Source organism: Euprymna scolopes, chromosome 14, assembly GCF_053919585.1.
Source record: "Euprymna scolopes isolate OS-2025 chromosome 14, ASM5391958v1, whole genome shotgun sequence".
NCBI lineage: Eukaryota > Metazoa > Mollusca > Cephalopoda > Sepiida > Sepiolidae > Euprymna > Euprymna scolopes.
The window spans coordinates 97,507,204-97,532,822 of NC_136495.1; the positions used below are offsets into that span (position 1 = coordinate 97,507,204).

The following is a 25,619-nucleotide window of genomic DNA, read 5'->3' on the forward strand; positions in this document are numbered from 1 at the left end:
TGCAATTCTCTCCCACACAGCAGATGCAACAACAAAGAAACAATTACAGGACATCCCTATCAACACATAGGAAGAAGCTGAATTAACAATACGCGTTGAGATGCACCACGCACACGGATAAACTCACAACTGGAAGTTTCTTTGACACCGGCAACTGGAAACTCGTTCAACACGAACGAATGCACAACAAACGCCTGTACAGACAATGTACACACACTACCGCAGACTCACATGCGAAGACAACGGCAACTGGAAACCCATTCAACATGAACGAATGCACAACAAACGCCCGTACAGACAATGTACACACACTACCATGGAGTCATTTGCAAAGACACAATCAACTTGACACACGACGTCAACACGAAACAAAAATTGTCCTTCCAAATGAACAATTCACTTCACTTTCCAAGCAACTCGTTGAACATGTCAGCACATAACAAACAAAACAAATGTCAGCCTAAAAAAAAAAGAGTAAGCGCCTTTTCCACGTGTAATTAAATACTTTTTTTTATGAACACACTTCGTTTTTAACGTTTTTTTTAAACAACCACACCAACAGCAAAAAAAAACAGGACGAAAAATCACGAAATAAATTCTTGTTCATTTAATTCAATTTAACACGTACTTCGTCTCTTTCTCAATTCATTTTTCCTTTCCCAATTCAAATCATTTCTCCTATTTTTCCTATTTTGTACAACTGGGGATATGTATAATATATCCACCAGTCCGTTACAACTTGTTCTTTATATATATATATATATATATATATATATATATATATATATATATATATACTACAAACACTAGTGTTTCATACACAATCGTCAGTGTAGGGCTCACAATTCCTGCCGGTCAGGAAATTCAAATCCAGTGACAAAGCCACCTTTGACTCGATTTATCTCTGCCCCCCAAACAATTGCCATGAGAATGAAGGAAATTAATAACTAATAAATGCACAATTCAGACGTAGACATTTCACAATCCAAAGTGTTTGAACAACGGAAATCGTGAATGTTGCATATATATATATATATATATATATATATATATATATATATATATATATATATATATATATATATATATATATATCACTTAGGAGACCAAACCAGACCTATTGTTCCTATGCAAAACTGGCATTGACCCTAGATGAGTTCATGATTAAAGGATACTCTAACTTAACATTAAAATCTGATGCGCAAGATCAACATGGGCATGGAATATGTACCTACATTAGAGATGGCTTTCCATGTGGTAGAGACATCTCCAGAGAAGACTCTAAATTGCTTTATATGTGCTTTTGAGTTGCACTTGCTCACAGCACTGCATTCATATTTGCAGTTTATCACACACACACCCACAAAAAGCAGAATTACTATCTTTAAGAGCATATCTGAGAAAATTGATGACATCCTGTCTGCTCATCCTTCAGTTAACATTCATGTCTGTAGAGATTTCAATGTTCACAATGTGGAATAGTTAGTACACTTAAACAAGATAGATGATGAGAAGAGGTTCTGTCACGATTTCTCCATTGCTTATGACCTAACTCAGATTGTTCACAAACCCAATCATGTGCCTGACACTGACAGTCAATATGCAAATCTCCTAGACCTTTTTCTCACAACTTGACTTGCCCTGAGCTATGCTCATCATCCATTCTGTCTCCACTAGGATCTTCCGACCACTCAGTTGTCTCAGTTAGGATAAAAACAAAATGAAATAAGTCCTCTGACATACCTCTCCATCATACAGTATATTGATGCTCTATGGCTGACTAGGATAGCTTCTGTACATTTATATCGGATATATCCCTTCATTCTATTTTTAAAAAGAATGTGTCCTCTGTAGCAGAATCCATAGTATAGTCAGACCTGACAGAATGGTTAATTGTCAGTATAGACAGCTAAGACCCTCCAAAAAATTGCAGCAAAAATCTAATAGCCAGCTGTGGTTCTCTCCAGCATATGCTGCTACCATTGCGCACAGAAATCACTTTTTTCATTGCTTCTAACATAATAAATGTACTGAGACTAAAGCCATCTTCTGAACTGCCTGTAACCTCTGTAAAAGAGTAATAAAGAATGTGAGAGAGTTGTATGCTCAGTCCATCAAGTCCAAAGTAGTTGAGCAGCAGCTTGGTTCCCAACAGTTTTGGCGAATAACAAACAGGGTCCTGAACAGAAGTGTGTGCTCTATCCCAACCATCATCAATGGATCTGAAATAATCTCATCAGCATCGGACAAAGCCAACCTCTTTGCCAAGAACTTTGCAGCTAATTCTACTTTATGTGATCAAGGCCGCCAACCCCCTGTATATCCTCCTGTGTCTGAAAACACGCTATGCGACATACAAATATCTATACTTGATGTTGCCAGCTTGGCAACATCAAGTATAGATATTTGTATGTCGCATAGCGTGTAATCATAAACCTTAATTCCAGTAAAGCAACTGGCCTTGACAGCATTCCAATTATAATGCTGAAACAGCTTCAACCAGAACCAGCTTTCATACTTACAAAGCTGTTTAAATGCTGTCTTATGTTTTGACCTGACAACACCAAGTATATACAGCTGATATAGAAATAAAGTAACCTATTATTTTGCTATCTAATTGACATATGTGTTAATGGTTTGTATACAGTATGTAATTAAGTTCTTTTCTGGAACTGCCCGCCTGTGGAACTCTGTTCTACTGGCCTGTTTTCCAGCTAACTACAATGTTGTCATCTTCAAGTCCAATGTAAACAAGTTCCTGTTGAGCCATCTCCTTAAATAATCAATTTCTACCCAATTTCAATTACTAACTTTTACTACACTGTTGTCCCAGTGACATCTGTACACTCATTAACCCTTAACCTCGAGTGGTCTTCAAGCCTTGATAAGTGATGATACCCTTACAAAAAGAATGTAATTTAGCCAAAAAGAGTTACTCTTTCTCTAAATGCTCACAGAAACATTCAAAACTATGTTGTTGAATTAGAATACAGTGAGAATGGGCGAGATTTATATATAGATAGCTAAGTGAGTGATAGGTTACAAGACCTCCAGTTTGTAGTGGAATGGGCCTGTAACTGGTTGGTAACATTTAATGTTGCCAAGACTAAGGTTATTTCCTTTAATAATTACAAGAAACCTTCTCAACCACTGATTGGCATGGCTAATGATACACTGCCTAAAAGTATTTCCATCAAACTTCTAGGATTAACATTCACAGACAACATGAATTGGAACAGATACATTGAGATATTTGTCAAGGCTGCTGTGAGGGAGGTGGGCTTTTTCTACTGTGCTAAAAGGCTACTCACATCTGATAGTATCTTGTATCTCTACAAGGCCATTGTTCGCCCGTACATGGAGTATTATTGCCACATCTGGGCTGATATATCTGCCACTAGTTTCTCGCTCCTAGACAGGGTCAAAAAAGAATCACCAACCCAATAGGTCTTGGACCATCAACTAAACTGCAACCTCTGTCCCATCACCAAAACGTGGCATCTTTATGCCTGTTTTACAAGTATTTCAATGGCAAGCAGTCTGATGAACTCAAAACACTAGTACCCCTTTGATGACAATACCCTCGACAAACCCAACAAACAGCAAAATCCCACCCCTATACTGTAGAGATTCCTGGATACTGTAAAGCCTTCTACTCAAATAGTTTTTTTCCCTCGGACTGCTCCACTTTGGAATTCCCTCTCAGGCTCCTGGTTCCATGACTATATTGACATGCAGAAATTCAAGTGTAATGTAAACAGACATCTTGCTGGCCAACTCCCTAAATAGTATCCCTACAAATCTGGTCCCAAATAATAGCCCCCCACACAACTAAGTGGCTTTGTGCCTTGTTTGGGATGAATAAACAGTAAAAAAATAAAATAAAATAAATAATAATTATAAATTATGACTAATTAAAAGAATTAAAATAGATTTATGAATTATATAAGTTTTAATGGTGTGTACAAACACTATGTAAATAGCTGAAACAAGAGAGTTACTGTATTGTAATTTCTGGCTTTGGTAGATGCCACTTGAATGACGATAACATCTTGGTTTTTCTAAGAACCACAGCATTTAGTATAAATTGATGTATAAAAATTACTGGTTTAGCGAAGAAATAAAATGAAGTATGGATATTAGAGCATAAAAACAAAATTGAAATAAAATAGAACATAGAAAGAATAAACCGGTTACCAGGTAGCAAGTACTAAAACATAAACAAAGTTTGTAAATGAAAAAAAGAGAGAAAAGCATAATTTTATAATAAAACATTTTAATACAAAAGATAAAAGTTACTTTCAATAATGAAAATGTTTATTCATACAAACACGTGTTTGGCAGAGAAAGTTGGGTTCGAATTGTGTGATTGTGTATGAACATATAGTTCTTAGTGTGAACATGTGTGCGTAAGTAATATATCGATGATCATTTTGTTCAGTCTCAAGAGACAATGGATACCCCCTGTAAGAGTAGCTGTGCAGGTAATTGTAAGGCAAGAGCTGGGCATTCCCAACCACACCTCTCCTGAATCAACACTGCTGGAGTCCAGTGGCAAGAAGTTCAGTAGGACTGAAAACAATGCCAAGATAGGCAGAGAGCACATACAGTGCCTGAAATTCCCAAATGGTTACCCATTTTAGTACTGATCAGGCTCAACATTGCTTAACTTCAGTGATCTAATGGTAAGTGGTGTGTCAACATGATTAAAGTAATATATCAGACCAGTAAGTGTAAAACAGTTAATCAAGTTGTAATAGCAGCTTCAGTTCACAGGGGAAGGTCAAGGAAAATATGGAGAAAATGATAAAAATGAATCTGAGGCATAAATAAGGATCTATTCAGAGACAGATTAACTTGGAAACCAATTTCATAAAGTCGTCCAATGTATGACAACATGTAAAATGGATGTTGAACCAAATATGATGAAAGTACTATGGATGTAACCTGCTCGAATTACTGCATCATTTTCATAAAGGTATGAGTTCGTGTATTCTCTCTCCAATTATGAAGAAGAAATACCAGTATCCATTTAAATCAAAATATAATCAAAAACTTTGGACTTTAGAATCTTGAGCATATAAAATTAGAATATTTTATTTTCCATTTCTTTATATACTGTTCAATACATCACAATCGGTTGACGTACCGGTTTTCACCAGATCATTAAAGTTAAGCAACAATGAGATTGGCCAGTACCAGATGTGTAACCATCTGTGTATGTATCGCAGTCGTAGAAATTTCCAGGTTGGTATCTGGGGGTGGGTTTAACTCAATAGGGCGAGATACACCCTCAAATGAAAATGGAAAGCAACGGAAACTACCATCTTTACTGGTATTCCCAAGATTACCATGGCTCTATAATTTGGAGAACCATAGTCACTGATGCTGTATAAACAGCAGGGCTTCTGCGTGCATGCATATATTGTCCAAGTTTAATCTTCCACTGATGTCCTCAAAACTAAGACTATTAAGACTCATATTACACATCCATCGTCATTGTCATATCATTTCCCTCCATGCATGCCCTCAATCCTCAGGGGCCCGGCTTCACTTCCAAACATCATCACACTTCATACATATGTCTGATATACTCTTCTCTTAGTCAACAAGGGTAGCGTCCTGCTTGTTAGTAATGGCAGAGGTTGTCATATTAAGTGTTTTATTGAGAACACACTAGGGTTGGAAATAAATTGGAAAGTAAGAGCGATGAAGAGACAGTAATAATAAAAACGGTTACATCTACATATGCATACATTTATTTTCTCATTGTTACAAACACAATTGAAATTAACATGTAAGATTCAACATTTTATGCATAGATATCCATCTTTCTGCCCTTATAGGATATCGAGCAAACAGACCATGAAGTTTAGGTTAAAAGTATAAAATTCTTTGTCTACAATTTAAATAAATTTTATTCAATTTCATCAATGAAACTGTCTGGAAATACTTACGAAAACAGAAATACAACATATGTCGTGTCTTCAGTGATGTATGCACTATATTTTCATCTCGTCGTCGGGGAGATAATTTCAAAATGGTTCAAGGGACGTAATTCGAATGAACTGGATCAACACGGTATATTTTCAAAAATTAAAATAACTGTACCTAATTGGCATGGTCCTGGAGTATTTTTACTTTCATTTTTATTTGTTTTCTTTAACATTTTATTTTATTTAAATAGGAATTCAATGTTAAATTTAATTATCATATCGCTTCGCTAGCGTATTAAATTCTTAGTTGAACCAAAGTGTTATAAAACTAGAGGATAGTGTATTACATAATCATAATCCAGCCATTAGTGCATCTTAGATTTATCCAACAGATAGTTGAATTGTTATGTTATACTCATGTTACCATAATATCATTGTATGTTTCAGACCTCCATCATTTTGGATGAATAAAGTTATTATCTGAAATAGTATCGGCCTACTTATCTAAAAACTATGTATGATTAATCTTCTTAAAGCTGTTAAACAGATTTAAAAATTTTTCAATGTTTTAATACGTGGATTTTCTAAGAATTTTAAAGCCAGAAATGACTTTCTGTTCGACAATTTAGAAACTTTACAATTCTTTCAAATTTTGAAATGTAACGTCACCGTCCCCACCCCATGAGGTTTTACATTTTTAAGCGATTATCTGAAAATTTTGGTGGAAAGAAGAAAAAAACAAAAATAACAAAAAAGTGATAATAGAATTTATACTGGAGAGTTAGTTTCACACACAAATTTAACATAAAATGAGCCTCAATTTCTGGAGTATCTTAGCATTTTAGTACAGTTACTATTTGTGGAGGTGGTTATAAGAGATAAATTGATTTTTTTATATTATTGGGGGGGGTGATCTTTTGAGATGAGGCTTCATAATTTGTGTATTCATTCTTTTGCTGTTATTCTCATCTTCATGGTTGTTGTTGTTTCACCACGTGTCGACCAGCTAATCCTCTGACCTTCTGCAGGGGCCCATGGTGAAATAGAGAAAGTTGTTGAATCTCTATATAATTCCAGGTGAGCATTGTCTGAAGATAGCAGTTTTAATCCTACCCAAAGCAGGCCAGAAGCTTAGTTGGCCAAAATGTGGTGAGACAACAACTATGGAAGGCAGTAATTACTGGAGATACAGTTACAAGACTCAGCATTCCTATCCCATCACGGTTAATCACCTGAAGAAGGCTAGAGGATGAGTTGGCTGAATCATGGTGAAACAACAACTATGAAGATGAGGATAACAGTCTGCAAAAGAATGAATACACATATAAGAGATGAATTCTGTGCATTTTTCTTTGAATCTACTTTTTAAAATGATTACCATTTTTTAGACGGTTGTGATTTTACAAGGGCTTCTGCTTGAGTGTGAGGCTATCACTCGGACTTAGGCTTAGTTGTAGGATTAAGGGGAGTCTTTTTTGCCATAGGGGTTTGACACTTGGACTTAGAGTCAGTGGTAGGACAAGAAATTATTATTTTTTTATTAACTTTTCTGTATCCCCCTTAAAATACACAGAATTTCTCCCATAGACCAAAAAAGTTAACAACTCTAAAAGCTAGAATGGCCCGGAAATGAGGGATCATTTTAACCTTTACTTGCGAAAAGGAACCCCCATCCACTTTAAATTCTAAAATAACTGTTTTTTGGTTTTTTGTTTTCTTTTCTTTTTCTTCACAAGCTTTCAATCTGTTTACATGTAATCACTTTAAAAAGTAGAATCTAATGGGGGGGGGGATTTAGCACATGATGTTAATCTACAATTTTATCTATTCTGTTTTTCAACTACAGTATTAACAAAATATTAAAATGACTGACTTGTTCACGAAGAAACCGAAGTGCATTCTAATGGATTTAATTTTGTAATTAAATTATTTTTTTAAACATTATTAAAATATTTAGCGGACATACACGAGTGAGGCCCCTATAGTGAAATATGCATCGGCTCCGATGTTGTATGCAGTTCGTTCGAGAAAGGGTTCATTATTCCAAAAGAAATTTTGGCCATGTTTTTTTTTTAATTTTATTTTGACTTGAACTTTGCGTGTTTCGGATTATTTTGATACATGTTTTTTTTTTTGGGGGGGGGGTACTTTTTTTTTGCCATGTTATGTTTTTGAATGGATATTATTTTCTTGCCGTGTATTTTTTTTTTGGATGGATATTTTTTGTTTATCCGTGTTTTTTTTTGGGGGGGGGGATAAAAATTTCAATTTGGCTTGAACTTTGCGATTTTCGGATTATTTTTTTGCTTTTTGTTTTTAGCTGGATTTAACGGCACCAGAGGGTATGGCCACAAGTTCCAAACATTTAAAAACATTAGAAACACTTCAAACATTGGTGTCCGATTATGTTTGTTTCATTATATGATACGGGATGAATCTTATTAAAAAAGACACCAGAAGACAAGATACATTTAAGCGTGATAAGCCATGGAGCAAGTCCATGTATTTATTTTTACTAACCACAAGGGACGCAACTCTTGTATTGTTTTATATTAAAGAGTTCACCAAAGGGGACATAACTCATAATATCACATCCCTCTTTTCCAAAGAAAAATAAAACAAAAACAATAAAAATTAAATAAGGAAGGAAACTTGACACTAGTACAATAGTGTGAGTGTCCAACTAAGGGCTGTTCTCATCATAAGAAAATTTTTTGGGTGGTCTTATTATACGACCAGATCTGGATACTTTCTGAGTTCCAGGATGAGTGTTCAGTGTTTTGTGGGGTGTATTTGTAGCGGGTCTGTCATTGGTTGTGTTGGGGCTGGTATGCTCCATGGGTATACAATCCGTTGACGAATCGTTCGATTCTGGGGTAATCATGGGTGTGGCTGCATACGTTTTGGAGTTCAGCCTTGTTGCAGACTTATCTGTTCTCAGATGTCTGCGGTTCCTGCGAAGTGACTTCCCCGATGGAGTCTGCACCGCATATGATCTTGGTTTGACACATCTCTGTGTGACGACTGCTGGAGACCATTTGCTGGAGTCTGGATCATATACGTGGACGTGTTGTCCTTCTTGTATCTCTGGTAACTCTCGGGTGTGTTGGTCATAGTGAGACTTGTGGTAGGATTGCTTTTGATAGAGGCGAGTTGCTGTTTTATCTTTTTGGGTCGAATTGTTGGGGCACTTCACTGGTAAGTTTCCCACCAGCTTTCGGTTCCATAGCAATTCACCCGGTGACGGAATTGCATGGTCGATTGGGGTTGACCGTAAACACAGCACTGATTTTATGGCTTGTATACAGCGCTTGGCCAGACCATTTGATTGGGAGTATCTAGGGGATGATATGACGTTTTCAAATCCCCATTCGCTTGCAAATTGTTTGAAAAGACTGGAGCTATAGTGAGGACCATTGTCGCTGATGACCCTTTCTGGGATCCCTTGTTCACCGAATATCTGCTTTATTAGTTTGACTACTTCCTGACTGGAAAATTCCTTTAATTTCCTCACAAAGGGAAACTTTGAGTAATAGTCCACCATCAGCAGGTAATTGTGACCTTCACTGTGGAACAGGTCAGTGGCCACTACTTGGCAGGGCCTTATAGGAATCTCATGTGGCATCAGAGGTTCTGCATTCTGGGCTTTTTGGTGCTGTTGACATATGGTACATTGTTGTGTGATGCTGTCTATATCTTTATTAATGTTGTGCCAAAAGACACAACTTTTTGCCCGCAGTTTGCATTTTTCCATACCCTGATTACCATAATGGATTTTTTGTAGGATTTCCTGCTGCATCACTTTGGGTATAATTATCCGATTACTCTTCATCAAAATTCCATTTTCGATGGCCAGCTCATCCCGATACGACCAATATGGCTGCAAGTTTTTGCTTATTTCCCTGGATGTATTGGGCCAGCCGTGCAGGATGGTTTCCTTAAGTTCACAGAGTATAGGGTCGGCTTTCATTGCTAGCTTTATCTGTGTTACTTTTTTAGCAGAAAATTGGACAAAGTCAACCCGGATATAAGGTCGATCTCCTCGTTACTTCTTCTGTTGGGTAGTTGGGAGAATCCATCCTTACCTGGGCGATACATGATGGTCATGTCATATCCTTGTAGGTGCAGCAGCATGCGTTGCAAATGAGGTGGAGCAGCATTTTTTAAGCTGATCATTTCCAATGGCTTGTGATCACTTTCTACTTGGAATTTGCTCCCATATAGGTATGTTTTGAAGCGCTCACAGCCAAAAACTACAGCTAAAAGCTCTCTCTCTATGTTTGCATACCTTTGTTCTGTTGCTGTTAGAGCTTTTGATGCAAATGCAATGGGCTTTTCTTTCTTGCAAGAGTACTGCACATAGACCCTTGTTTGAGGCGTCTACCTGTAGGCTTGCCTCTTTCATTGGATCGAAGTAAGCGAGAGACATTTCTTTGCAGATCTCATCCTTTATTTTCTGCATAGCCTTCTGGTGACTGGCAGTCCACTGGTACTCTGCTCCTTTTTTTAACAGATCTCTCATGGGTGCAGTTAAGTCTGATAGGCGCGGAATGAATGGTGACAAGTAAGTGATGATTCCGAACACTTTTTGCAATTCTTTGACATTGGTAAGGCTAGGAAGCTGCTTTATAGCTTCTACCTTACTAGGATCTGGTTTAATGCCGTTCTTGTCATAGATAGCCCAAAAGAGCTTATCTGCTTTTGATCTATTTCACATTTATCACCATTAAAACACAATCTTTCTGTTTGTGCTACTTCCATAAGCCGGTGGAGTTTGCTGTCATGCTCCTCCTTAGTCTTTCCGATGACGATAACATCATCTATTAGTCCAATTGTACCGGGGCATTTTTCCAGTATCATGTCCATTTTCTGCATAAGTACATCCTGTGACATTACCAGACCAAAGGGCATTCTTTGGAAACAGTATCTCCCAAATGGTGAGTTGAAGGTCGTTAGTAATTGGGATTCTGCGTCAAGAGGTATGGACCAATATCCATTTTTGGCATCTAGCTTGGAGAAATGTTGAGCACCTGATAGCTTGTGTGCTAGCTCTTCCATGGTGGGAGTCTTGTAATGACATCTCATTATTGCCCGGTTCAGATCCTTTGGGTCAAGGCATAAGCGAAGTTGTCCATTCTTCTTTCGAACATATACTCTGCTGCTGACCCATTCAGTCGGTTTGGTGACTTTTCTGATGATGCCTTGGGCTTCCATGGATTTCAACTCCTCTTCTATTTCTTCTCTAAGATGGATAGGGCATTTCCTCGGTGCATGTATTACTGGAGGATGATCAGATTTTAGGACGATGTGGTAGTCACTTTTACAATGTCCTATGCGATCGAACTGGCTTGCATATGCATTTTTTAATTCACTGACGGAGTTAATCAGATCTTTCTTTTGTTGAATGGTGCAGTGGAGGCTTATCAGCTCCAAGTCTCTGAGAGAAGGTAATCCTATGATTGTAGGCCCTTCTGTTGTGACAACAAAGAATTTTAAAGTTTTCCACTTGTCTTTGTGTCCGCATTGTATGTAGATCGATCCATGCTGTATTAAGTTTGAGCCATTGTATGCCGTCAGAATCGTGTGCTCTTTCTTTGTGGAGCCTGGAATGGGTTGTCCTAAGTCATCAACTCTGTTGGGAAACATGTTTCGAAAAGTTCGTAGAGGAAGCGTAATCCCTTCTGCACCTGTGTCCACCTTTGCTTTGAGTATATGAGTGCCTGGTCTATTGGGAAGCTTTATTTTAAGTTCCGTTATTATTTCAGTACGCTCGTCTTTTGGCTGATGAATCGCATTAAAGTTTAATTGCTCAAATTCTCTATGCATCTCCTTGAGCTCAGATTTTACTGAGCAGATTTTACTGTTCCGCTTTCTGTATCTGTTTTCTTGCGGCTGCTTTTGGCTGTTCGTCGTTTTTATTTGGCTGTATTTTCTTGTGCCCTCCTTTTTGTTAGTGCAGACTTTCGCCCAGTTATTCTTTTTGTCACACGCTGAGCATGTGGTGCCCCAGGCTGGACATTTTTTTTTTCATGTTTATTTCCACAACGTCGACACTGGCTTGTTTTTATTGCACTAATTTCCTGACAATCGCCTCGAATTTCAGCCATTTGCCGCATGTGGTTAAGGGACGCTTTGTGCGTTCTACCACTATTTAAGGCCTCTTGGAGTGTAAGTTCCATGCCTTTCGAAAGTAGAAGTTTTTGTAACTCCGGGTGTCTGGTGCCGGTAATCATTTGTTCAATGAGACGTTCTTCAGTCTCTTGGTTATCCCTAAACCTGCATTTTTTTGCCTGTAGTTTACATCTCGCCATGAAGTCGTCGATGCTTTCCGTATTCTTCTGTTTATATTCACGCAGATAGAAACGTGCAATAATTGGTTTGGGGCTCTAGACGCTCCTCAAATTTACGCCAAATTGCCTCCGGGTTTGTCCGGTCAGCATCATCGTCAAATGTCCAGGCATTATATCGCCGTAAACCTTCCTCACCAGACAGCAGTAGAATGTGGTCGACCTGCTTCTCGACAGGAATGTTTTTTACTGAGAAATATAATGCGCACCGTTGCTTGAAGAATCTGAACGATTCAAATAGATTCTCAGACCACCAGTGCATAACGGGTTCGCTTGCATTAGAACTCATTTTACTTTAATTTAATTATTGTTTTTTTTTAGTTTTTTTTATATTATTATTATACTAATAACCCCTTTTTTTTTAAATAAAAAAACAAAGAAAACAAAACAATGACATGACTGAATGAAATTGGCGAACTTACTTTGTGCATCGATTTTTTTTTTTTTTTTTTTAAGATGGCGCTTGTTGTCGTCACCACGTGCGTTTACGCGCAACACGAAGACTTTTCTTTTCTTTTGTGTTCATTCTATTTGTGGATGGATTTCTTTTCTTTTTTTTTTTTTTTTAAAGAAAATCCCCGTAGCTGCCACCATGTCCAATTATGTTTGTTTCATTATATGATACGGGATGAATCTTATTAAAAAAGACACCAGAAGACAAGATACATTTAAGCGTGATAAGCCATGGAGCAAGTCCAAGTATTTATTTTTACTAACCACAAGGGACGCAACTTTTGTATTGCCTTATATTAAAGAGTTGACCGAAGGGGACATAACTCATAATATGACACTTGGGAGAGACACTTCAACCATAAAAAAAAAATCACTATAACATAAGTGCATAAGCACCAAAATTGTTTTTGTTTTCATTTTGTTTGTTTGTTACCCGCGACAGGTTTGTTTTACTGTACACATAGATTCGAAAAAGTTGTCACAAAACAAATATAGAACAAATAAATGTTATCAAAGGCAAGATAAGTTACTTTTCTACCTAACTGGATATGTTTTTAGTGTTTATATTTAATGTAACATGTTTATTCAGGTCGAAAAACATACAGTGTTTACCGATGTATTGGAAAATTTAAAATGGCGGCCGACTCTCTCTTTGAGACGGCAAGTTTGGGAAAATGAGTTATAAATAAAAAAAAAGTTAAAATACTGTTAAAAACCCGCCGAATATATGTCGGCCTATGTCACGGTAACATATATTGAGCGAGTTTCTAACAATATTTTGTCTGTTTTTTTATTTATAACTTATTTTCCCAAACTTACCGTCTCAAAGAGAGAGTCGGCCGCCATTTTAAATTTTCCAATACATCGGTAAACACTGTATGTTTTTCGACCTGAATAAACAGGTTACATTAAATATAGGCACCGCTAAAACTGGGGGGGGGGGAGGAAAGTACTTTTTGACGGACCGTCTTTTTAAAAATCTACCAAAAATCAGGTAATTATCCAATCAATACGAAATTTTCAGCGATTATTAAGAGAAGAATGAACTTTATATCAATGCACTTATTTTTCATAGACAATATTTATATATATATATATATATATATATTTATTTTTTGCTTACAACCCCCCCCCTGTTTTGAGGGGGGTTCCAAATATGCTTAAAATAATCATCTGAAACTGAACAAAACATATTATGTTGTTGTAAGGGACGGGATTATAGATAACAAAAAAACAAAAAAAAAACTTGTTTGCATACCTTATTTTGTGTTTAATTAACCCGCTTTTGAGTTTTGAAGTATGAAATTCAGTGAATATGTTAAGTAAAATAATTAATTTAAGTTAAGCAAAACAAAAAAATTTTTTTTTAAATATTTATAAGAAAAAGGCCATTTTAAAATCTTTGATAAATAAATTAACAATTTCTTTTTAGCGAGCCGAATAATGCATGACAATTATTAACAGGGCATGCTTTGAAGAATCAATACAAAAAAAAAAAAAATCGATAAATATTGTGCCCTTTGTGTTAAAAATATCATTATTTTTTCGATCAAATTTGGAAACGTTTGCCGCCTTTCAACTACGGTGGACCAAACGCGCTGAAATAATTTTTTTTATTCTGCTTTAAATTGCCCCCCTCCCTATTTTGGAGAGCCTAGCCCCCACACACATACTCATTAAAAACCAAACTCATACAAATGATCACCCATCTGGTACTGGCCAGCCTCAGTGTTAATAATACATTGAAATTTTCGTCACTGAAAAATAAGTTTTTTTTTTACTTTTTGATCTTCCGTAGGTTGCTTTTTATCAAGCACAAATGTAAACAGTAATCAAATCGACTCGAAGTAACTGGTTGCCTATATGAATAAGTGGAATTATTTGAAATCCAGGTACTTATATTATAATATTTTTGCATATTCTCATAGAAAATCACCCTAAATCTTAGTTAGACAAGAAATAAACAAATTAATTCTTTCAAAAACCTTTTTTTTTCTTTTTTTAACTGTTTATATATGTTTTTTGTGCAAAACAAAAAGCGCCAATTTTTAACTTTTGGGGAAAATTTAACATTTAAAATTTAATTAAAAATAGTAGAAAAAGTTTTACATTATTCTGCTTTCTATATGATAAAATTCAGGGTTTTATCTTTCTGGAAAAAAAAAAAGTTACTCAGAAATAATGGATTTTAATAAATGTAATTTCGTTTTAAAAAACAACAACAACTTGATTTTTCGGCCATTTTTGGCGGTGCCTAATTAAATATAAACACTAAAAACATATCCAATTAGGTAGAAAAGTAACTTATCTTGCCTTTGATAACATTTATTTGTTCTATATTTGTTTTGTGACAACTTTTTCGAATCTATGTGTACAGTAAAACAAACCCGGTTTTTGTTTATTTTGTTAATCGCCACAAATGCTAATCTGGACTTACACACACACACACACACACACACACACACACACACACACACACACACACACACACACAAATCCCCCCTCCTCCCCCAAAAAACCGGCCAAACAAAAAATATCCATCCGAAAAGAAAAAAAAAAACACGTCCACCCCCGCCCAATATCCATACAAAAAAAAATTAAAAAAACACGGCAAAAAATATCCATCCAAAAAAAAGTATCCATCCTCCCCCCAAAATCACAGCAAAAAAAAAACAAAAACATAACAAAATAATCCGAAAAGCGCAAAGTTCAACCCCCCCCCCCAACAAAACAAAAAAAAAAGACAAGGCCACTCACGCCAAACTTCTTTCCTGTTCGGAATAATAATGCTCCCTCGAACAAACTGCGTACAACATCGGAGCCGATGCATATTTCGCTAGAGAGGCCTCACTCGTACGTCAGTCAAATGTTTTAGTACTACTAATAATATACAATTGCAGTTTTTATTTCAAGAAATGTTCGATTAATAAATAGTCAATAATAAAAACAATAACGCAAACACACACACACACACACACACAGTGAGTAACATTTACGAAAGTAAAATCACAATTTTATTTCTAGCTTTGTATGTTAGCGTAAGCAATTTTGAAAAATCCGGAGGGAAAAGTTAAGACTTACCAACATTTTGTTATTTTTAAGTGAAAGTTTTTTTCAGTATGACTGGAAGGAAATCAGGAAGGTAAGTAGTATCAGGAGACGTAACAATAAATATTTCGATTTTGACATAAAAATATATTTATGCGTCGCGATTCAAAGGAACTTTTGGGGGGGTAACACGTTCTTTATTATTGTGTGCGTTCAAATGGAAGTTATTGCTTCCTTCATCCATTTCAATAAAAATCGATAATTTTATTTTACTTGGATCTTACAAAATTACCGTTATTTTTTAATTACACAGAAACGCTAAAAGAAAATGCGTTTTAACGTTATTTATATATTTATTTGACAATTTTATTTTTCTTTATTACATTTGTAAATTTTTTATCAAACAATCAATCCTTGTGCAGTTTTCGGACCGTGCTGTTTTTTGTTTTTTTTAGACATGATTTTCTAATTTACAGAATATATTGAGCTGATTAAATTTTTACGTGAACGTACAGAATAGTTTTGGCACTTGTTCAAAGAGAGGCGACAGATCGATTTTTAAAAATGTCCTTTTAAGCAAAATCAATATTACTTAATTGTCATGTCGAAAATAGTAATATATCTAAAAATTACGAAAATTTATCGAGTAGAAAGTTATAGTTAAAAGTAATTTTCCGAAAATTGCATTTTTCGTAGATGTTTTTGAGTAGAGGATTTTAGGGAGTTGAGTTAATGCTTTTCGGGCACTCCCTAATAAAATAAATGGTACTCCTGCAGTATTTTACCCACCGATTTCACGATCTTAGCCGAGCGTTGATCGACATCCGTCGGAAAACGCCGGAACATGGCGAGCGGTACGATACTCTATCAGCCAATCAGGGCGCTTCAAACGAACGCGCAGCAGACGAATAATTTTCATTGGAATTACACACATAGCGTTTCATTTCAGTTATTTTATTGTTCAAAGTAAAAATACACAGCCTTTCATTTCAGCTATTTAATTTAGCGATAAAAAAAAAACAAAAAAACCGGGAGCTGTTGGAAACATATTTATGCGAATTTATGTGGAGACAAAAATTTGGACACAACCCTTTTGTCTCCATAATAAATCAAATCGCGGAAGGCTACCCGGTTTGGGAAGGAGCTTCTTTCCACATCCTCTGAAAACCCTTTGCTCCCTACTTTGCCTCTCTACAGTCAGTAGAAAATCTTCCAGTCGGAACTAAAGATAAACAGTAATTGTTGTCCCCCCCCCCTACAAACATTACTGAAAAAAAAAAAAACATTGTTGTTACTGTTTAATAACGTTTTGTTAAAAACAAACAAACAAAAAAAAACATTGAAGTGTTTATTACTGTTGCTTACCCCCCCCCCCCAAAAAAAAAGCTATCGGAAAACAAAATGAACCAAAAAAAAAAAAAATATTCAACAAAATAAATTTGTTTTACTTTAAAAAAACTTACGGTAAGTGTTTGTGATTTATTTTATCCAAATTTTTTGTATTAATTTTATCCATTTTGTTGTGTGTGTGTGTAATATCTTTTCCTTGTAATGTTGTTGCTATTCACATACTTTTAGCGTTCTTGCACCGTAGCTCCGAATTCTCGGCTTTCGTCGGCGTTAACGCCGAAAGCGTTCGTCAACGCTCGGCTAAGATCGTGAAATCGGTGGGTAAAATACTGCAGGAGTACCAAATAAATGTTTTAACACAAGCTACTGAATAAACGAGCAAACAACTTCGTAAAACTTCACAAGGAAAAGGTTTATTGAAGCAAGGGTAAGATGCCAAAAAGATATATCTAGGATAGACGTCGATAGCGGTGTAGGCAGAGAGAGAGAGTGAGGAAACAGGTCCGCTCTCTTTAACGTCTCGCTGGAAAAGGGAAGAGTTTTTCTCATCCGGGACGGAAGCAGTTATAATTCCTTTAAGGGGTAAGGAAGATCCCTGCGCTATGCCTCTGATTGGTCGGTATGTGCCATATCGCACAGTCAGGGGAGGCACTGACGCACAAGAAAAGAGTTCTATTTGTTTCTGCTACAGGATGAAGATTGCAGGAACAGGGAACATAACTCAGAAAGCATATTTTAGATTATATTGTTATGGCATCCAATATGTAACCGGCATCGAAATACTTTTATTTACTAAAAACACAATAGCAATTCTTCTACTCGATGAAGTTTCCTAATTTGGGGATACATTACTATTTTCGACACAACAATTAAATTTAGGTACGTGCAAAATGAATAGCCGACCCCACTTTTTTTTTTTCTTTATTAAGCCATGGTCATAAAACCGTTAGCAATAGACAGAGGCTCTCAAACTAAGGGAATACATAAAACTTAACAAGTGTTAGACAATACAGAATTCCGAAAATGTGAGTGACACATTAGCAGTGTCAGAAATCGCCATTAAAAATGCGTGATAAAAACTTGAATAATTATACTATCGTTCGAAGCTTATAACTACTTCAAAAAGGTAATTCAAATCCTCATTGTTGTTTTTTTCAATAAAAGGAGCAAAGACCAAATTTTCAAATAATAGCAGGTTTAATAGAAAAATATGCAATATGTTTTTTTAAATCGGTTTTCTTTAAAAAAGATTTCAAGAAAATCAAATTTTAACGCACACATCAGCAGAAAAAAAAAATAATAGTAATAATGATAAAGACAATAAAATAGAGAACATACAAAATTAAAAAAGCTCACGCTAAAGCAACAAATTATAAACCAAAAAAAAAAAGACAAATAAATATAAATAAATAAAATTATAAACATGTTAATTACCTAATCATACCATACATAAATCCCCTACTCACATTTGCTCCGAGGCCCCACATAGCTACCCAACTTCCGCTCCATCATCTAGCATGCTTTGAATCGATCTGTTACGCCCACCATTTGAAAAGGGAATTTTTCCGAAATTAATAATGGATACTGTTACAGACATAACAAGTAAGACATTTTACCAATACAACTGAATAAATATATGTATATATAAAATATATGTATGTACTTATTGATTTGTAAATCACCACTTGTTCTCGTCTTCTCTCACCAACAACAACTATATTTCATTCCTCGCATTGTGATAGTCTTCTAAATCTCTACTACATACCTATCCCACACAATGCTTCAAGCAAACTACATATCAATCCTAAATTTGAACTTACTTCAAATACAATATATATATCTATATAAATTTAAAAAAAATCACTTACCTATAAGAAATACTAATCAATGTGTACTTCCATTCTTCATTGTTAGGAATTTATACATATTTATATTTTATATTCCATGTCCTTTTTAAATAAAATACTTTTTTAAGCAAAGATTAAAAAATACAGCGACATCAGATGTTTCACCACTGGAATAAAGGGAGACAAACGTCTCCTTTTCTTTGAGTTAAGAACTTTGGTGGCTTTAAGCGCCAGAATTAATCTCTGTTTCTATTTCTGACTGTAAACAAAAGTTAGTCAATATAGGCCATCATACTTGAAAAATGATCAGATTTCACTTATCAGTTTTTGCCGTTAAAAAAAATTCGACTCAACCGATTTTCTACATTTTTTTTTATTCTCTTAAAGAAATACATGAGTTTTTGATTTAATATATTTTATTTCTTCTTTATGAAGTGATTTTTTTTTTTTTAATCTAAAAAAAAAGCATTGAATGAAGCAGAAAAAATTGTTGTAGGTATTCAATCTTTTCAGGACAAAATTTAAAAAGTGTGAGGTTTCACTTAAAAACAAAAAAAATCAATATGGTTTTTGAAAAAAAATGGTTTTAAATTTTTGACTTAACAAGTAAATTTGCACAAAACTATTTTTTTTGTTTGTTTTAAATTAGATTATTTTATTTATTGATCTTTTATCTTCAATTTGTGATATATAAATCTGAGCTGAGAAAATTATTTTCATTTTAATAGACATTTCAAAATGGGGGGGTGAATTTAAAGACAAACGTTTGTCTAGAATATTATATTTGGTTTATTGGAAAGAGCATAAAATTTCACATATTAAACTTGCAAATATTGTAAAAATTGAACCTATAGAATAATTTTGAGAGATTTTTAAATTGAAATAATTGAAACAAATTTAACTCATAAAATTCAATTCATTTTATTACGTAAAAAAAATGGCTGCATGAGCGCGCGCAGGCACTTTGTAAACACTGTATTTTAAAAAATAAAAAATAATATTTCTATTATTTTTCAAAAAACCTTAATAGTTTATTTTGGAAGTATATTCCATAAAGAAATTAAACAAACCACTTTAAAAAGAGAAATTACGAGTTTTGTATATTTTATTCGGAGTTTTGTGTTAAGGATGTCAAAAATTCCCCCAAAATTCTGACACACATGTTCATTTACACAATTCTTGGGCAGCACGTTCAGGACTGCAGAATACAATGTGAAAGGAGATTGCCCGTACATCTCTGAGCAAACACCGGTGTGATTATGCAGAGGGTCTAATATGAATGTATATCGTTGCAGGTTTGGCCTGTTCAGCTGCAGTATAGGACAGTATTTAATTTAAACATTGCGGTGAGGCAAGAACGATGAAATAATTTGTAAGCAACAGAAGCAATTGTTGCATTTCGACGAGTAGACAGCAGATCTAATCCAGGCAGATCATACACTCCGGAGGTGTCACGGCAGGGAATGTAGTATATATCTGATGGCACGATGCTGTAGATGTTCAAGAGAATCAGAGAACACATTGCCAGCGAACACTAGGGACTCATATTCGGATTGGGGGGATGAATCATTGCCTTGTAAAGCCTAGTCAGCAAATGCTATTCATGAGAAATTTGGTAGCTCAGGATATGCAACATGTAAATCTTCCTATTTACCCTGTTGAATATATAAAACAAGTGATCGCTAGATATTACTCCCAGATAGTTATGACATTTCAACATATTGTAACATGAAAAAAATACAATGTATTTATTTAGTAAGAACTAAAAAAAAAATTTCTGACTTTATTTCTGTAAAAAGTAGCAACAATGTTTTGGGGTCGTTTATAACTGACTATTTATCTGGCCATTGTGAAAAAGTTTGTTGGATATAATGAATGCAAATAAGTCATTTTGTTTTTATATTTTTTTTAAATAAGAAAATGAAAAAAAAAGATGTTGAATTCTTAGCAAGAACTATGCTGAGTGACTTACAAATAAAAAATTATTTTTAAGTAATGACCGCCAAATTTATGGAGTGTTTTTAATTTTCGTAACAGTCTGTCTTTAAAAATCTACCAAAAATCAGGTAATTATCTAATTAATATAAAATTTTCACTGATTAATAAGTAAAGAATGCACTTTATAGTGGTCTAACTTTTTTTTTTCATATTCGTTGTATAAATATATTTTGGGGGACTTCATACCCCCTTCCTCATTTGTCCCTTGTTCAACCCTTTAAAATCCAAGCACTCATTTTGTGGTAGGAGGGTGAACAAGTGTAGAAAAACAAAAACAAAACAAAATTTCACAGGGTGCCTTTGATATTAAAGATTGAAATCTGAAATTTGAATGTGTTTAATTTTTTTATCTTTTGCGTTTTGAAGTATGATATTTATTGAATATGTTATCAATAATTATTATCTTTCAGATGAGGATAAAACTTTTTTTCACAGAAACGCTAAAATAGGCATACTTTAAAAATGAATTAAAAATATTATTTTAAAATATGTAAACTTTCCATGTACCAGTACATAAAAAATGCTTCAAAGAATATACCCCAAAATAAACAACAGGGTGTGAAAATTATAAGTATTAATTGTATCTGTGTAGTATGTTTTTTTTTTTTTTTTTTTCAAGATACAGTATCCATGACGGATTACAAAAAGTATATCCCTTTTTGAAAATTAACTATGACGACATGGATTTCCGCAGATGATGGTTGTGACATCGAGCAAGTTGCATCCCCCCCCCCCCAGAGGGTACCAAAAACGGCCTTTTTTTTTTTCGATTTAAAAATGAAAAGGAATTCTGACGTATTTCTCTGAATATGTAAAGGCAACATTTTACTATGCTGAAATGGAAAAAACTCAAGTTAACTATGTAAATAGCTAGAATGCAGTCTTTTGCAGACATTTCATTGAATAAGTGCTGAAATGCTTTAGCTTCTGTTGTCTAAGATTCAAGTTTTAAATGTCAACAATACGTAAAAAAGCCAGGCAAATCAAAACAAGACTGAATTCATGCAACATTGGATAGTATTTAATGTTTGCTGGTGTTGTACCTTTAAATTCACCAAACTAAAACAGGTTATTCTTATTTTAATGATAAAATCATTTTATTGCTTGTCAACAGTTTCAATGACATGTTATACTGTTCATTCAATAGCCAAATTCGTTTGATTTTTTTTTTTGTCATGCAAGTTTTTCTCATTTTCTTAAACAACCTTCAAATTTCTTCCAACTATCACATCAGTCATATTAATATTTCTATCCAAAATTCTTTGACTAAACTAGTTAGTATAACTTCTTGTCTAGTCCTACAAGTTATGTCTCAATTGTCAAAAGTGGCTATAGATTAAAACAAAAGGTTAGATTAACTAGTATTCTCAAATAATCTTGCTATATGGAACTGCTGCAGACTGTCGACATTGTATGTTCTATGGGAGTAGCCAGCTCAACCCATCCTGTGTGAACGTTGCCTCAAATCAAGTCAAGGATGGCTGGCAAAAAGTTCTTTTCAGTTTGAAACATTAGACCAACAAGATAAGATTTCCTCCCTTCATTTCATTGTTTATATTCAAAGTTAATGTTCTATGGACAGATAAATCTATTGAAAATATTTCTATACACATTTATTGGCGACTATGCTTTTCTAACTAATATGCTATCTATGTGCAGCATTTTTTAAACATGAAGTCCCTCGGGTATTTTTTTTTTTTTTTAACTTTCTGCTCATTCAGCAACCCAACCTTTTTAACTTTGACGGTAAAAGTTCTGAACAAATCACAAGAATTTAGACCCTTTGCTAAGAGAAAAGTCTAAATTCTTACATGAGTGATGGTTTTTGATTCGACAAGCTAGAAAGGAAGTTGACCACAACAAATAATCAGTAATGATGTTATCAAGCAAACGTATTCAAAAGCTTAAGCTGTGAGTATATATGCTCCTGCTGCTACTTTGTAACCATATCTTCAGCTGGCCTCCTGGGTGTTTTTGCCAATCTTGGGAGTAGTTCTAGAACTATTGCTTCATGGATGAACTCTCTTAGGTTGTGACACACAGTGTGGCCAAACCAACAGTTTCCTCTTTAAAAGAGCTTGGTTAAGGGGGATGATCCTGCATCGTGTCAACTAACTCCTCCCTCCAGTCATTCAGTTTGCATACAACTTCTTTCTATATTCTTCACTTTCAAGTATACATGTTTTTAGCTTTGTGGCAAAGAAGTAGTATTATAAAAATGGAAATAAAATTGGTGCTTGTCCAGAATTCCCTCTATATTTAAAAAAAAATAATAAAAGTAAAGAAAAGTATATGATGTATGTACTCATGACAGAAAGAAAATATTGTATTTGTATTCCGAAAATCACATCTGGCACATGCAATAGATGCGCATATGTACAATCACAAGCATTCCTGCATCATTTTTTACAGCATTTTTCCATCCATTAGATTTTTACTGACTGACTTTAACATTGTCTGAGGATTATAGATGGTTGGGCAATGGAAATCTGAATTGATTTTTATTTTTCTCACAATTTTCATCTCTTGTCAGTAGTAAGTGTCAACCCAGCTACTACTGAATGTGTAAATGAACTTTTCATGTATACTGCTCAGTTGCTGCAGTTGTTAGTGAAAGACAAGCTAATATGACGGTTCATCACTTGTTGATGTCTTAACCACTGATTGTTTATACATCACATGTCTATATTTATTGGTCCCCCGATTTATCGGAGAGGGACCTATGTTTTCAGTGTCTTCCGTGCGTCCGTTAGTCCGGACTATTACCATATAACCATCCATTAGTTTTTCCTGAAATTTTGCCACAAATTGTATTATTTCATTAAATAGATGTGTACAGTAAAAAGATTTTTTATAAAAATTCCCATTGCGCCCCAGGGGCTCAAAAGAGGTCAAAAATGTCCCAAAATGACATATTTTGCCCCATAACTTTTGATCCATCCATTAGATTTTTTTGAAACGTGGCCAAAATATTGAGCCCATTGTTCTTAATATAAATTCAGTATGGGTGACCCTGGCAAAATTCTGGTTTGTGTCCCTGGGGACTTTTGGTGCTAATAACACCTTTTTGTGGCTCTTTTTTTCATATTTCTCAACAAAAACATTATATGTCTGATTATATAGTGGTTTTTCATGGTGGTCAACTCAAATATACATGTGTTAAGGCCTGAAACTGCACCATTATCTATTTACACTGGGATTCGGCGTCCCCAGGGGTTCGAAAGATGTCAAAAATACCCCAAAATGGCTAAAAATGACACTTTTTGTCTTATAGCGTTTGATCCATTCATTAGATTTTCTTGAAACTTGGCCAAAATGTGGAAGCCATTGTTCTTAATATTAATTCAGTATGGGTGACCCTGGAAAAATTCTGGTTTGCATCCCTCTGGGACTTTTAGGGCTAAAAAAAACATCCCTTTTTGGAGCTCTTTTTGTCATATTGCTCAAAAACTTGATATGTATGTCTATATAGTAGTTTTCTATGGTGTTGAATTCAAATATACATGTCTTAAGATGTGAAACTGCATCATTTATCCATTTTCACTGGGATTCGGCATTCCAGGAGCTCAAAAGGGGTCACAAATGTCCCAAAATTGCAAAAAATTTCGAAAATATGAAGGCAGGGTTGGCCCTTTACACTTCTCACATTCATCATTTCTACACTATTTTTTGTGTTGTCATCTCACATGCAGCACAAGAGGGGGACCACGCATGCACGGCTTGTTAACTCTCTTTTAGCTTCATGCAATAATAGTTGAAACTGTTCTCATGCAATGGCTACAACATCGTTACTGTTGGAAGATAGTGAATATTTTCGCTTCCCTACTTTCTCTTTCTCACATAACTTGTGACTCTATTTCTGCGCTATTGTTACTTTAATGATAAGTGCTCGACTGAGCTTCAATCTAAAGGCCCCCCCCTAACTCTAAAACGTTTGCAACAAATACTCGTCTAGCTACAAATATTGTCAACAATTTCCCTCACTCTCTACCTATGCTTAAAACTAAACGAAAATTCCATGAGCAGAGTTTCTTTCCTGGAACTATCCACCTGTGGAATACAATACCGTAGGGCTGCTTCTCAGCTAACTATAATATTGTCATTTTCAAGTCTAATGTAAAAAAGTTCTTGTTAAGCCATCCTTTTAAATAATTGCTACCCAAGTTGTATCATTACTGATTGTGTTGTCTCACCATCTATCTAACACTTATTTACCCTTATCCTGGAGTGGTCTCTGGGCCTTCATAAGCGGTGACCCCCAAGTATGAAAAAAAAGAAAAGAAAAAAAAAAGGCATTTATTCGTGTACAAAGCCAACAATGGCATAAAAAAAAAAAACACCACACTAGTTTCATACATTTCCATTTAAAAAAATTTTCCTGAATATTTTTTATATTTTCCATAAGAGCTCTGTGGGTCAGATTAAAAACCTTGGCAAGTTTTACTTTGGAGACCCTTGCTCTAATGGATAGAGTTGTAGCCTATGGAACCAGGTATACTGAGTTTAAATAACATTGAATCAATAAAAAAATATTTTAGTGGAGTGTTTTTTTTTCTTTTGTTTTGCAGAATTAAAAAGAATTTGGATTACACGTCCTTTCTTGAAAATGACCAGAGTGATGAAAGTGACGGTAAGTTTAA

The 25,619-nt window shown here is 34.9% G+C and overlaps 2 protein-coding genes across 2 annotated transcripts in view; one reads left to right on the forward strand and one right to left on the reverse strand.

Moving 5' to 3' along the window:
* The window catches only part of LOC145293188 (zinc finger CCHC domain-containing protein 17-like), a 129,549-nt gene extending 113,640 nt beyond the window's left edge, over window positions 1-15,909 (reverse strand). The window contains exon 1 of the mRNA XM_080139681.1: window positions 15,818-15,909. Coding sequence (XP_079995807.1) covers window positions 15,818-15,823 — 6 coding nt within the window. The 5' untranslated portion in view covers window positions 15,824-15,909. The remainder of the gene's footprint in view (window positions 1-15,817) is intronic.
* LOC145293187 (uncharacterized) overlaps window positions 15,728-25,619 on the forward strand; it is a 43,521-nt gene continuing 33,629 nt past the window's right edge. The window contains exons 1-2 of the mRNA XM_080139679.1: window positions 15,728-15,878; window positions 25,548-25,609. Of these exons, the coding sequence (XP_079995805.1) occupies window positions 15,856-15,878; window positions 25,548-25,609 (85 nt within the window). The 5' untranslated portion in view covers window positions 15,728-15,855. The remainder of the gene's footprint in view (window positions 15,879-25,547; window positions 25,610-25,619) is intronic.